The 16,129-nt window shown below is 34.0% G+C and overlaps 1 protein-coding gene across 3 annotated transcripts in view; it reads right to left on the reverse strand.

The window, feature by feature from the left end:
- The window catches only part of pcxb (pyruvate carboxylase b), a 359,237-nt gene that overhangs the window by 36,025 nt on the left and 307,083 nt on the right, over window positions 1-16,129 (reverse strand). For all 3 annotated transcript variants that reach the window (NM_131550.2, XM_087259874.1, XM_087259875.1), the window contains 1 exon segment: window positions 6,732-6,911. In NM_131550.2, coding sequence (NP_571625.2) covers window positions 6,732-6,911 — 180 coding nt within the window.

Below are 16,129 nucleotides of genomic sequence, written 5' to 3' on the forward strand. Positions count from 1 at the left end.
TATATTTATTTTTTTATTAATATATTTATTATTATTTTATTTGTAATTTTAGAGAAAAACACCTCTTTTGGTGATTTGCAGACTAATAACAAGTCATTTCAAAAGGTATACTAATTTACTGTTAAGGTACTGATGTGTACAGTACCTTTAAGATACAAATATAAACCCTTTAGGTATAAACATGTATCTTTTGAAAACATACCGCTGTATTGCCGTCTTATGTGTCTATATTTTTTTAAGAGTAGTTATGGCATATTTGTCCTTTAAACGGTGTTAAAGCATAATTTTAAACAAATAATTTCTAGAAGTCACTAAGACAGTTTTGTCCAATGCATTTTTGGTTTGAGGCAATTTTGCCTGATGCCATTTCATCTGATGCCTTGTCTGATACCTACCTGACACCTTTCCTGAAACCTAAAAGCTTTCTGTCTGAGGGGCAATGCTGTTTCATTCAATTTATTCTGAGGTGTGATGCCTTTTAGTCAAATGGCAAAGGTCTAAGGTACCGTTTACACTAAAGTCCGTTTTTTTTTTTTAAACTGCGTTATTGTTGCATTTAAAAAAAATAATAATATAAATAATATATATATATATATATTATTAATTCAGGCATCTGTGCATCACTTGGGTAATAATCAATAATCATTCAATAATGGTGATATGAAAAGGGCTTGATGTATCAGGGAACAATACACAATAGTCCAAAAGACCAATCAGACAGGGATTGTGAATATCTGCACAGCCATTTTCAAAAGTTTGTGTTTCATTCCATCTGTACTGAAACAGAACACCATTTTTAAACTAAAATGGGGTCTTTAACATTGTCCAAATGCTCCCTTTTTTACTGTTCAGAGATACCAGGAGTCAACGTAGCAAACTGTATGCATTTTTAAATGAAAACTGATTATAAATGATTGTATTAATGAAGTTATTTAATTTTTTCTAAACTCTTAGAATGCTTGATTGCTAGAATGTTCACTACTGATAAATCACTAACTATGGCATTTGACTCAATAAACTCCTAATTCACTGCTTATTAACAGTTAACCCTTAGAGACCTAGTGGTATTTTATGGGCATCTAATGGGCCTATTAGTATTTTTTCAAAGCAGTTTTATTTTTATTTAAGCAGTCAGCTTCAAGTGTCTTATATCATTTTAATAAGTTAGTAGTTTTAGGTATTTAGGTAAGATAAGAAATGTAGAATAAGATCAGGCAGAACCAAAACATGCAAGACACAAAACAAATCAGAGCTAATAGTTGCGTGTGTCAGAACATATTTGGCATTTCTAGTCAACTATAAGGAATAGAGATTTAAGGTGTTAGTCTGGACAGGTCGTTACCTAGCATGGCATCACAATAATAATGCCCTGTTAGGACAAAATATCCTGTTAATTATTGATTGTTGCATTGTGTGATCCAATTTGTAAAAGTCTTAGGAGGTTTGACTGAGTAATTCATATTAACAATGAATTTTAAGGTTTTTAACTTAACAAATGTTTTAAATTTAACATATAGATCCTCACGAAAAGTAAGTTAGAAATGTTAAAATATATTCAAGAGTGCAGTGGGACATTAATTTCCAAGCTTGGCTGATTTTTTACAAATATAAAAATGATTTCTGTGTGATCTGTTTTTATTACATATAATGGAAAATCAGGTATGGCAATTCACTGAAATCCAAAGAACAGGAGGGCGTACACCTGTATCAGTGCTTACATTCATTTGAATATTTTTTGGTAACACTTTATAATAACTACACAATATAAATCATTTATTAAGCATTAGCAAATAGTGAATTCATTATCTGTTCAGCATTAACTCTAAAATATTAAACGTTAGTAAGCAGTTTATAACTGCAGGTACAAATGCTCTATTCTTGACATATAAGCACCTATATATTGTGCTTAATAATTGTACTTTCATACTTTGTTAATGATTTATTTTTCATTACTATATTAAGTATAGCATTATTTACAAACCATTTGTATTTAAGAGAAGTTGAGTGTTTTTAGGATCATTTAGAATTAGTTAGTAAATGATTAATAAACTATCGAAATCAACGTTTATATGTCTTATTATTCAGGCATATACTAATAGTTAACAAATATGTTAATAAATGCTTTAATAACTCAACTTCATGCAGTTTTGTGACCTACTCTAAAGTGAAGACTATTTATGCTTTATAATTTCATTATAAATGACAAATAAAGGCTCAGATTCAAATGAACGATAATCTGTGCAATCTTATCTAAAAAGTAAAATTACTGTAAAGTTTAAACATTGCCAAATAACAGGAGTGTCAAAATACGACATCCAACTGGATAAAACAACAACAACAATATAATAATTTAACAATATAATAAGATGTAATGTTTAAACTATGTTTAAACAGTGATTTTATTTTAGATAAGCTTGCAAAGATTTATTTTTCATTTGAAGTTCAGTTGCATTTGTGTATCTTTAAATAAATAGGAATGAATAATGTCATTCTTAATGTTTAGAATTTAACCGAGCCTTTATTTGTCATTTATAAGGCATTTATAAATCATAAATAGTTCTCACTTTAGATTAGCTCACAAAACTAGATAAAGTTGAGTTAATAAGGCAATTATTAACATTCATAGTAAACATTAGTATAAGCCTGAATAATAAGACATATAAACGTTGATTTCAAGAGTTTATTAATCATTTACTAACTCATTCTGAGTGATCCTAAGAAACCCTCAACTACTTTTAAATAGAAATGGTTTGTAAATAATGCGATACTTAATTTAGTAATGAAAAATGATTAATGACCAAAGTATGAAAATACAATTATTAAGCACATTATAAACATATTTGTAAGTCAATAATAGAGCATTTGTAGCTGCAGTTATAAACTGCTTACTAATGCTTATTATGTAGAGTTAATGCTTAACAGATAATGAGTTCACTATTCGATAATGCTTAATAAATAATTTATATTGTGTAGTTATTATAAAGTGTTACCTAATTTTTTCTAGATCACCAAAATTGTTGTCAGGGGTGATGAAGTGTATGAATGTCTTATTATGTACCAAATCTTATAGCACCTGTTTCTTTGACAATCTGCACTGTATAAAGCACTACTACAACAAACGTGATTTGACACTGAAATAATGAGGCTACACTTGTTTAGTATACTAAAACAGACCTTACTAGTTTCTTTTGTTGTCATAATGCAGGTTGTAGTTAATGTACATTAATGATCTTGAATGAAACATGTATGGTCATGGGCGGAGCATGTGTAAGCTGGCCAGAGAACACCAGATAGCAGAAAAGAGAAAAATATTTATTATATTCAATATATTCTGTATATTCTCACTCAAACTATGCCTGCTGTTGATTATAGCTGCTGATCGAGAGAAAAGATGTTCATATTTGTTGGTCCAGGATCAATATTTTCCACAGCTAATTAAAATGATGACAAGCATGGCTGTCTCTAGATCGGCAGCACAGCTGTGGAAAAAGATTTGCATGGATGCCATGCCATGCAGATAAAATTAATAAATTTTTTCAATAAGCGTTTTTAATAATTAAATTCGGTGTAATAAATAAATTTCAATTTTTACTAAGTGCTGCTCACATTAAATAATAATAATAAAAAATGGTTTCAAAAGTATTTTGTGACACCCACATCCCGTATTGACTAAAAATGCAGGTTTTAAATGCCAAAAGCTTCATCTACATGCTGATATTGAGCTGGTAGCCAATTAAAATGTTTGACATGGACATGCAATCTTTTTTCAAAAAGAAAAAAAAGCAAATAGCAAAGATAACTCCAGTACAACTACCCTCTTTATCAACCTGAAACTGGCTTGTACTAAGATGAATTTAGTGAAACTGCAGTCCTCTCCCGAGTTTGTGAAGGAGGCACACCTGACTGGATTTTATTCAAGCTTCGAAAAACTTTTCAAATTGGCACTGACATTACCTATGGGGACTGCAACCTGCGAAATATAATTTTCAGCAATGCGATTTGTAAGAAATTGGATGCGGTCAACTATGGGCCAGGAGAGACTGTCATCTCTGAGTCTGTTGCATATCTAAAGTGACATAACCACAGGACTAAACAACGAAGACATCATCATCGTGTATGATACCAGGTCTAAAAGGAGGATTTTGCTGCATTAGGTAAGGCAATGGCTATTATTTATATTGGCTGCCATGACACGTCACATAAGCCTAGCCTACCTTTATTTTTATAACAGTGGTTTGTTAGGTATATGACACACAGTTATTTATTATTAGATTATTTTATTATTTATAGATCAGTGGGTTACATTAATAATACAATAATAACAGACGTTTGTTGATAGGCAGTACATTCGCTATAACCTCTTCCTGGTCTGTCGTAAATCTTTTTAAATTTATTAAGGGGAAGTGCATGTCTTAGACTTACCCTGGAGTCTGTATCTGCGTATGGTTGTTTTTAATTACTTGCGTCATGTTGCAGCTTTAAAACTAATGGATTCTACTGGAAGGGGAGTTAACTAGAACAACATGGACTAGCAACAAACTTTCTAGTTACTTAGCAACTTGAGCAAAGCAGACAGTGCATAGTGTTGATTTATTGTAGTTACTGGAACAATTATGTCAACAATCACACTTTCAGATGCAAATATCAGAAATGTCTTTGTTGCCTAGAGGATTAATCATATTTTTCTCTATATATACTTAAAATATCACAAGTAAGTGACCTCAGTGATTCTGTGTTGGTTATTGAAGCAGTGGGCAAATGTCAGTCATACTTACAAACTTTAATTGACTACAAAATAATTCACAATTTAGACATATATTAATGTCTGTGCTAGTAAGACATTGAATTAAAATTGCATCTGTCTTGTTCTGACTATATCATTCTCTGTTAGACTGAGGCCACATGTTGAGCTCTCTTACATGGAAATGCTGCCAGTGCTGACAAACAGCGTTTGATCTTTCGTTTTTGGACTTCAGAGTGCTTCAAAAGTGTTTGTCTGTCTGCTTCTGTGCATGTGTGTGTGTGTGCACACCAGTGAAATGCTAAATCAAAGTAAATTTGCCCTCAACTGCAAAAGCAGGATATCTGTTCTCAGTAACCACAGCATTTAAAAATAAAGCTAAAGCCAAACATGAACACAGATGTGTGTAGGTGTGTATTATAGTGGATCAATCTGACTCTGACTGGTTCCTTTTCTCAGCTGCTTTTCAGCACAACGAGACAAAGACGCCTCAGCCACAGCTGAGAAAAAGTCTAGCGAGTGACAAGCTTTACTCAGCCTTAAACTCTTCATGTTTTATCGTTTCTTTTTCACACATATACAAACTCTGTGATGGATGCACACAAAGCCTGTTTTTTAATCTCTTGAACTTCTCCTGCTTTATCGCATCCTCTCACCTTTTTATTTTCTTGTTCTCCCTCACATTCGATGTGTGACTAGATGTTATCCAAAACAATGATGCTGTCACTCTCAACAGCAACAACAATAACAAATCTGCATGTTTATTTCTCAGTTGACGTGCTTTGGATGAAAGCATCTGCTAAATGACTAAAAGTAATGAATAAGACACATTTCTCATAGATAATTTCTATGAAAAATAAATAGTCACTTTTTACATCACTGACACAAACACCTGCAGTCTATGTAGGTCTGTTTAATTTGCATGACTGTAATACTTTCCCAGAGTAAAGAAAATTAAGTCAAAATATAATTATATGTAATTCTATAATTCATTACAATTATGATACATGAATCATAATAAATCATCTTTTTTATTTGCTTTCACAATACCATGTTGTTGTTGTTTTTTTTTTTTTGATCTGGTGTTTACATTTTTGACATTTATGTCTATAAATTAAAAAAGTTCAAATTTAAAAGGATTACATCTTCACTTCTATCATTAAACAGTACATAATAGTTTTGTTTATTTGAACATGTATTTGCAAATATTGCAGTTTATTACTTCCAGTTTCTTATTTTTAATATTTCCAAATTACAATGATGTGCTTTCCTTAGATTAGACAAAATCACCAGAAATCTAGTCCATAAAGATTGCTGGAGAACTACAAATCTTTCACCAAAAGATCTACAAATCAAAGCTGGGGTGCCGGAAAAAAGCAAAATAACAACCATTAAATTACAGAAATTTATTGTAATATAACCAAAGTTAAATTACAGAAATTAACCAGTAATTTAAATTTAAGGAAATTTCTGTAATTTAATGTCTATTATTTTATGGTAAATTTATAAAATTTCTGTAAATTTTCTATATTTCTGTTATTTTACTTCTTTTTTTTACCCACACTCTAGCGGCCGGTAAATGTTCACACACACCAGTTGCAGTTCACCCACTGATTGCGCACACAGAGATGGAAGTTCTTCACAGACTATTTCTAGGACTAATTATACAACTCACACACACACATCAGGGCTGAGTCTTGTCGGTGTTTATGTCCCATAACATTTCTAAGCATTTATCTAGTGTAGTCTTTCCTTGTATCAATCCTTGCCCTGTTTTTCATGTCTTGAATCGTAACTGCCTAACTTGACTATTTGCCTGTTTATACTATGACCTGTATGCTTCTGTTTTGCTCCGGTGTTGACCATTCTCTGTTGAATTTGATACTGCACGTGGATTCTCAACTCCACTGTCCAGCATCCTAATGTTACAGGATTAGTCTTACAATGATAGAAAACAGTTTTGTTTTCCATAAAGTGAGTAATCTCTTACCTTTGACCTGAAGGGTTCAGGGAATCCTCCATGTGGTATCCCAATGTGTCCTTGCAGGAACTCCACAACAGAGAGAGGGAAGGAGAGCTCGTCTGCTCTCTTTTCCACTTCAGCACGAGAGAGAGAGTTTTGCACCATAAACTGAGCCAGATCGCCCACAATCTTAGAGGAGGGGGTCACCTGGAATTAAAATGTGAGAAGGACACATATAATTTAGAGTTCAGAAGAGAGCTCTTCCTTTCTGCAAACTTTAAAATTTACACAAAGCATTTCAGTTGGTTGTACATAATGCTTTAAAATTGCTTGAACTACCAAAAAGAAAAAGGGAACTTTAAGAAGATGGAGGTAGACGAAGATAGAGGTGGAAAAATCAAGAACTGAAACAATGAATGGATTTGTGGAAAGGTCAGATCTGGGTGTTCTTTCTTTTAAGAGGGGCCATTCATCCATGAAATTACTGTCATCATCTACTCTTCCTCATGCTTTAATTGTTTCATTGCACATAAAAGAAAGTTTGAAAACTTTGGTTACAAAGCACTGGAATGTATTTTAAATATATGTATTGCGGCAAACAAGGACAACATTTTAAATTACTATATTTGTAAATAATAAGCAGAGGTGGTTAGAGTATCCAAAATCTATACTCAAGAAAAAGAATATGGAGCTAAAAATATGCCAAAACAATTTGAATGATAATTTCTAAATTTTTAATTTGAATTCCATAACTTGAATATTGAACATCTGAAATTCAACACAACATAATTTTTCAAGGCAGATTTTTTTATAGATGTATTTTTATAGACTTTTTGTGTTCTGAATTCATAGACTGCGGGTATCTATTTTGAAAAAAAATAGTTTCAAGTTTTCAACATGAAGAAATTCAGAACATCAAATTCAATATCTTATTATTCAAAACCATAAATTAAGATTGTGAAATTCAGATTCAGCAGAAGGTGAGGGGTCATCAACAGGGAAGAGTAGACGATCAACGAAAAGTCAAACTAAGCATTTTGGCCAATCATTAAGCTGCGTGAGTTTACTAGTGTATGTGAGGCTCAGAAGGATACAATTCTTCTGCAAACCGACTATTTGGGTTCAGCTTAATCAGTAGCTTGTGTAATAAATAAATACATGCTTCAGTGAACCAAATTCTTATATTTAATTTAATAACATCTCATTAGTTAATCAATTTTTATTTAGGTTTTTGGTGTTTTGTAGGATAAAGAGCTGATTTTGACCTATACTGATTTGGTAAGCGATCAGTGGTCTTTGTTTGTTTATTCAGATGGCAAAGTTAGTTTGTCGTATCGTCAGAAGTACTCTTTCAGTGTTTAAAGACTTACCTTAGTCAAATGATTTATAAGTTACTAAAGTTTACAGTGGCCCAGTGGTTAGCACTGTCGCTTCACAGCAAGAACGTCACTGGTTCTAATCCTTACCAAGCCAGCTAACGTTTCTGTGCCGAGTTTACACGTTACCCCTATGTTCATGCGGGTTTCCCCCGGGTTCCTCCCACCCTCCAAAAACATGCAACTTAAGTAATTGAGTAATCCTAAACGCACAATGCTTCTTTTAAGTTGTTATTGTACGTAGTTATCTCTTAAGAGTAATCACTATTTATTCATGTTCAACAGGGAAGATCTCTAACTGAGCTTAAACTCCACTCTCGCCTTACAAACAGAAGGGAGCCCCGGGCTCAAGGATCTTATAAGCTCAGGGCTCTCTCCTAGGACAGCATGCCAAGAACAATTGAACCAACGCTGGTGAAGGCGATGTAGTTTAATCAAAAAGTAAACTAAGCGTGTGCACAGAAAAAAAAAACACCCGTGCACCTCACGCACCGTTCCTGCTAAGTGCGCGCTGCTCTACTTCCGGTGAGAGTCCGGGTTGTTAACACTGAAAAAATAGCCATGCTGCTCATGCATTGTGAAACCGGTGTAACAGTCTGTTATGTGGAGGTGTTGCATGCAGAGAGATTAACAAGTCAACAAAACTGTTTAAATATTAATATGATGATCTTATTTTGACTAAGCATGACTCCTGATAGATTTTTTGTGTAAAGCAAAAAGGAGGCATGATGAGTCAGGGAGGTTAAACTTATTAAACCTTAATAAATTCTTGTCCATGAGTGGGGTTTAAGACAACACACAACAGATAATTCTATAAAACATTTGTTTTATATTCTATAGAATTGTCTATAGAATTTCATTCTTAAATTCTTAAAGATTTCTTAAATTATCTTAGCATCACTCCAGTTTTGTCTTTAAATTGTTTTACAGTTACATTAATGATTAATTTCTGATATTTATTTAGAATAATAATTGTATAATGACAATAATACTGTTATTTATTTAGAATTATAAATAATATTTTTTGGTAAAAAAAAAAAAAAAAATCTTTATGTCTAGCAACGGCCTTGTTAACCACATTTGTTAAGTGCTTAAAACTTTGTTTCAAATGGTAACAACATAAGGACTGATTAAAGTCTATATTTTTGTGAATAGTGTACAGGAAAAGCCACTCTATGAGTTTTCAACATATTGTTTGTTTTATGTGACCTAAAACTGAAAGCAGCCTTTCCTATACTTGAAGCTAAAATACATATTAGATTAGTTGGACATTACACTATATGCATATACAAAACAAAAATAATAAATAATAAACAAACAAAAAAAATATATATATTTTTACCTATTTCCAGAGCCCCCTAAACCCCCACCCTCTAATTCGTCCATAACTATCAATCAAGCAAAAGTGAGTAATTCTAGTTTGACTTTTCGGTGATCGTCTACTCTTCCCTGTCAATGACCCCTGACTTACTTTACTGACCCCTGACCTACTGCTGAATCTGAATTTAAAAATCATAATAAAAAAATCAAATTCAAACTAAGAAATTTTAATTGAAAACATTTTATTGGCATATAAAAATAGTCATAAAAAAGCAGTTTTTAATGTTAAAGACTTAATATTGTTAATCAAAGTTATTAGCCCTCCTAAGCAGTCTTTTTTATTGTCTACAAAACAAACTATCATTAATGATTTGTCTAATTACCCTAACTTGCCAGGTAAACCTAGTTAAGCCAGTAAATGTCACTTAAAAATTTATCCTAAACTTTGAAAAATATTTAGTAAAATATTATGTACTGTCATCATGGCAAAGATATGTATTGTGTTCATAAAATCTTCTTCCTGTTAAACAAAAATTGGGAAAAAATATATAGGGGGGCTATAATAATTTTGACTTCATATATAGTAATAAGAGGTGTAGGTGGTCATCAACTACATATCGGACCTTGTACTGCCCACGAAGGTAGTGTTCATGCTAATGTAATGGTTGGGTTTAGGGTATGGGAGGTGTAGCATTCGTCATCCATGTAGCGGGCCTGGTCACTTACATTATCAAGCTGCAGGCTGCAGCGAGGACTTTCTCAATGCGGCGCCTCGTGATATTTGCAAAAAAGTCATATTAATCGTGTTAATTATTCTCTTATAATTTACTCAAGTAAAAGGACACATTTTTAAATGTACTCAAAAAGTACACGTTACCCAACAGTTTTACTAAAGTAAATTTAATGAAGCAAATGTAATTCCTTGCTACCCACCTCTGAAAATAAATTATGTAAAAATTAATTATATTTATATTACTACTGAGAAAAGTGTCCTATTTTTTTGATTGATACATTTCTTAAATCAACATTTGGCAAACAGCATGTGGTTTTTCACTTATTCCACTGAAAAAGTAAGTATTATAAAGGCTTGATTTTGATAATCTATTTAGCTACATCTTACAATTTTTAAAACACCAAATGCATTAGAGAAAAAAAAAAAAAACTGAAAACAAACAAGCAAAGAACCTCCCCAAAACAATTCAAAGAGTGCATTTATCATCTCTAAATGTCAATCAGACAAAAAAAGTGACTGCATAAAGAGTTACACGTTCGAGAGAGGAATAGGAAATGAATACACAGAACCAAAGAAGAAAACAGAGTGAAAGAAATGCTTTAAAATGAAAGATCTATGAGGATTTGTAAGGAGGTATACAGTGCATGAAAAAAATTATAATAAAAAAAAACTACAAAAGTTAGAGGAATAAAATGTCAAATGTCAGGCCATTTTTCTTTCACATAAATAGTTCAGTGCTCTGCGAAAAAAAAAATAGCTTATGTACAGTAAAACTGCTAGCAGTATAGGCTATATGAACTGAAATTGCAAAGTACTATGGTACAGTGATGGTATCATATATTTTGATATGTGTCACATAGCAAGATAATAAGTCAGGGTATTTTGAAGGTTATCATTGTATAAGCATAACAATTTTTATAACTTTTTTTCTTGTTATCTTGTATATCCGAAAACATAATACATTTTAATACAATTAAAAACAAAAATTAAGAAAATAAACACATTTTAGGATTAATTGTTGTAATTGAGTCTTAGAAAAAGGTTATGCAAGGTTAATATCCTTCTTTAAATAAAACACCACAAACATGACATGTGCAATGTTTTTTTAAGAGCAAAGGATTAAGCTTCTGCTGCTGAGACCCTGGGTTACTGCAGAACTGCTGAGACTGTAATAAAACACACTGTGGTGACCTTCAAACTTTTGTTTGTGGCTGGTGATAAAATTACGTATGCACTAAAATACCAGCATGCACTGAAAAAAATGCATTGGAGTTTATTTATTTATTTTATTTATTTGGGCTGAATTGAAACAAACAATTTAGTGCATTAGTAAACAGTCAAATGTAATTTAATGTAACCTTAGTAAATTTAATTGGCTTGTTTAAATTCAGCCAGTTTAAATATATATATTTTTTTAGTGTGCATATGTTTTTGAACTACGTTAAAATGATAAAACTATTGCATAACTCGTATTCTGCATCATTTATTTTCTAATCTTAGCCTGATAATAAAAAAGAGACCTAATTATGTCAAAAGGAGAAGCAATGTTTATATATTATAAAAAATTATGTTTATCCATATATATATATATATATATAATTTTTTTATATTATTTATATTTTCAGCCTTATTTAAATATCACTTCTGTCTTCTCATGTCCACATGTACATACACAGAGCTCCTGACAACCTCAACACATTCCTTTTGAGTTTGTGCCCACTTGGCGATAAAAGTCAAATTTAGATTCTGATTCAGATGTTATGCTGCGTGTATAATTTGATTCCTATTTTAGTGGCATATTGATAACTAAGATGTCACATTACTAGCTACAAAATATTTTCAAGAGAGCAGCCATAATGTTTGAATGATGTTTTACAGAGGACATGTTCACAGTATGCCTGATAATATTTTATCCTCAGGAGAAAGTCTTATTTGTTTTATTTTGGCTGGAATAGAATAAGTTTTATATATTTTAAAACCATTTTAGGGAGAAAATTATTAGCCCCTTGAAATATTTTTTTTTCAAAGGCTACAGAACAAACCACCATTATACAATAACTTGCCTAATTACTCTGCCTAGTTAACCAAATTAACCTATAGTTAAGCCTTTAAATGCCACTTTAAGTTGCATAGAAGGGTTGTGAAAAATATTTAGTAAAATAGTTTTGCTGTCATCATAGCAAAGATAAAATAAATCAGTTATTAGAAATGAGTTATTAAAACTGTTACGTTTACAAATGGGTTGAAAAAAATCTGGTTGATCTTTTTTTGTCCCTTCAAGGACCTAAAGTTGTGGTATTCTACTATTTGAAAAAAAAAAAAGGTTATCACATACTGTACTACTAAAATTGGTAGGCTGAACACATGTTTCTGTTGAAAGATTCAAATTATGAAGATGTCGCCGTGAGTTACTGAAAAATCCTTTAACTTCTACCGTCAGTTCAAATACAGAGAGAAATCAATGGGTTGTTAATTAAGAAGAGGATTTGTTAAGCACCCAGACACAAAGCAGAAGTCGGTCAGGCCAAGTCACAGTGATGGAGGCTGTCGGGGAAAGTGTTATAAGATGAGACTGAGACGGGATTAAGAAGGGATCAAAAGCACACACACACACACACACACACACATACACAAACACACACACACACACACACACACACACACACACACACACACACACACACACACACACACACACACACACACACACACACACACACACACACACACACACACACACACTGTAATCCTCATGCCCGTCAGTGTTTCCCTCTACTGCTTTTCTGAAGTACAGTAATCCTTCTGTGTACATCTCAGTCTCTCACTGGTTCTGTCTCTTAGTTTTCCTTCCTTCCTTCCTTCCTTTCTTTCTCTCTCTCTCTCTCTCTCTCTCTCACACACACACACACACACACACACACACACACACACACCTGCGTTATTATGGAGGGTATCTCTGGCTAACTGACAGGATACATCTGTTTGGCCATCGGCATGGACAGCGAACGCTTTGAACTCAAGAGAACAGTTTGTGTGTGTGTGTGTGTGTCAGTGCTTGCTGCTGCTTCAAGAGGAACCAAATTAGTGGAGAGTATGTGTATGTTAGCGTGCGTCTGTGAGAGTGAAGGGGCTTGCACACTGAATGCGCCACTCACCATAATGCTGTGTCGCACCACGCAGCGCCATGAATTTCAGAATTGTAAACCTAGGTTTCAAACAGGGTACACACACCAGCGCCGCAAGTCGGTGGATGTCCACGGTGCCCAGCCACGACTCAGGACACTGTTCATATTTCTGCCGCACCACGGAGAGCCATCGGAATACTTTCATTTTAAATCACATGTGAATGTGCGCATCTTGTGTGCGATACTTAAAAACAGTCATGTGCAGGCCATGTCGCCGCACTAAGCGGCACATCTGGTGTGCAATGCACTTAAGACAATAATATATTACAAGTCTTATGCTACATTGAAGTCACAGTTTGGTTCGTACTTCTGTTCTGGGGTCACGGTTTGATGCGCGTTAAATACAACAGAAATCAACAAATGTATTCATTTATTTTGAACAGGCAAACGTGTTTAATCACAATGAGCTAGAGAAGAGCTGAGAGAGTATATTATATTTGCATTGTTTGACAGGTGACCATTATAAACTTGTGTCTTTTGCAGCACAGTGTTTTTTAGATGCCGCTTGAAGATATAATGATTATTATCAAGTTTTTTCCACAGCAGCACTCATTTTTTTCATACTATCAATTTCAGAGCAGAGGACCAATAAGAAGAACTTGAAGGTGGGAATAGTGTTGTGTGCTTCTGTTTATGGAAGAAAGTTGGCATGACAGCACACACTGTGTCTGGCTTTTTGAGATTCAAAGACAGGATCTTTGTGTATAATTCCTCAGCTGTTGCACTGCTGTGGTCTTTTCTGTCTAATTTCAGTGATGGAATTCCAGTGATCTAATTCCAGTGATGGATCGGCGATAGGGGCTTTCACATTGCATGACTTTACAATAGGAAAAATCGCCAACAACTTCTCACAGCCATAAACATGTAGTATATCTCTTGTTATTAACTACATAACTAGAAAGAAGCCTTTAATGGGGTAGAAAATGTGCATATTTGCTCACCTGGGTTTGAAGAGAATTAGCAATTTCTCCTCAACTTTCTTTTTTGATTCGGTTGTGATATTGCTCATATGACATGTCAAACAGACATGGGTGCTCCTGCCAAATTTACTCTACTTTTTCCTCCACTTCCTGGGTCCAAATAAACTGAAAAGGAGCACTTTTAAATTCTTCCCCAGCCTCTCGCTGGCCTGCACAGGTATACACACACACTAGTCTAGTGAATGCTGCTCTTTCATTTTCAGCACACCAAATGTCTTACACGTATCTGCGACTTATCAGCGATTCTCTCAGATTGCGTCTTTGATAGTTTACACTGTGTGATTGTCACTCACATGCACGAGCACCGATTTGCCTGTGATTTCAGGCATTTGTCGACGATTTCTCAAAACCTGTCTGGGAGTAAAACACGGGGCTAAAATCACGCAGTCTGAAATCGGCATTAGTTTTTTCATGAAGGGTTGTCACAACGGAATGAGCCGCCAACATATCCAGCATATGTTTTAAACAGCAAATGCCCTTCCAACTACAACCTAGTACCTGAAAATATCCATACACACTCAATCACACACATATACAGCCAATTTAGTTTTTTCAATTCCCCTATAGTGCATGTGTTTGGACTGTGGAGGAAACTGGAGCACCCAGAGAAAACCTATGCCAACACAGGGAAAACATGCAAACTCCATACAGAAATGCCAACTGACCCAGCCGAGGCTTGAACCAGTGACCCTCTTGTCCTGAGGTGACAATGCTAACCACTATTTTTAAACGTAATAGTTTTAATAATTAATTCATGAAAATGTATTTCTGATTTATTTTATCTTATTAGTATTCAGCTTAAAGTGACATTTAAAGGCTTAACTAGGTTAATTGGGTCAATTAGGCCAGTGTTTCCCAAACTTTTCAGCCCGCGACCCCCAAAATAACAATGCCAGTGACTCGCGACCCCCAATATCCTCTGAGGTGGTTATAAATACAGAAACCTTGCATGCAATTGCGCACACACACCAATAGACCCAAGTCTATTCTTCGATTATTTTTTTAATGTATGTCAGTGCTGTAAATGTGCCAGAAAGTTAAACTTGGTATTATAAAATCAATCTGCTGCATTTGACACTATTGCTGAGTCTTTAATATAATGTAATTACACCAGGGGTTGCAATTAGAACTAGCTACTGTAGTAATATAGTATAAAGTAACTAAATGACTATTTTTTCTCTTCAGTAGGTTATGGATAAAGTTTTGTAATTCTTATGGTTTAAAAAAAAAAGATTTTTGGAAATCACCAGGCGACCCCCTTTTCATTGAACCGTTTGGTACGAGACTTTCGGTTCGGTATGCATTACAAACCAAACGATTAAATTCAGACTAATATCTAAAAAGATAAAAGAGAATAAGTACAAAATATAATGTTTTCAGTGCAGCAACCCTTAACATGGCATCCCAAATGACGTGACAGGCAACATGCTGCCTTCCCCACTGTCTTGTTAAACAGTAAACCATGGCTTTTGAACTCAGAATATCACTTTATTAAAGCATGCACTCATTAGCAATCTTGCTGCCTTCTGTGTCAGCCTGTTCGTGGTGGCTCCACCCCTGTTGCCCCAACAACCCTGGACCCCGACACAGAACAGGCAACCTCAATAACCTGTCCACATATCACCCCGCCCACCTCCAAACACTACTTCAGTCAGGGACGCACTACACTAGCTCGCAAAATGGCTAGTAACATTAATGTAATCCCAGACCTCCCAAGTTTGCTGGAAGTATCTGAAGTAATCCGCAAATGCATAGAGAATTTCGGATGCAAATAAATTATAATCTTCAGGAAATCGCGCGTCCCCGGTCCTTAAATATGTCGCACACCCCT

Source organism: Danio rerio, chromosome 7 (assembly GCF_052040795.2).
Source record: "Danio rerio strain M-AB ecotype USA chromosome 7, GRCz13ab, whole genome shotgun sequence".
Taxonomy (NCBI): domain Eukaryota; kingdom Metazoa; phylum Chordata; class Actinopteri; order Cypriniformes; family Danionidae; genus Danio; species Danio rerio.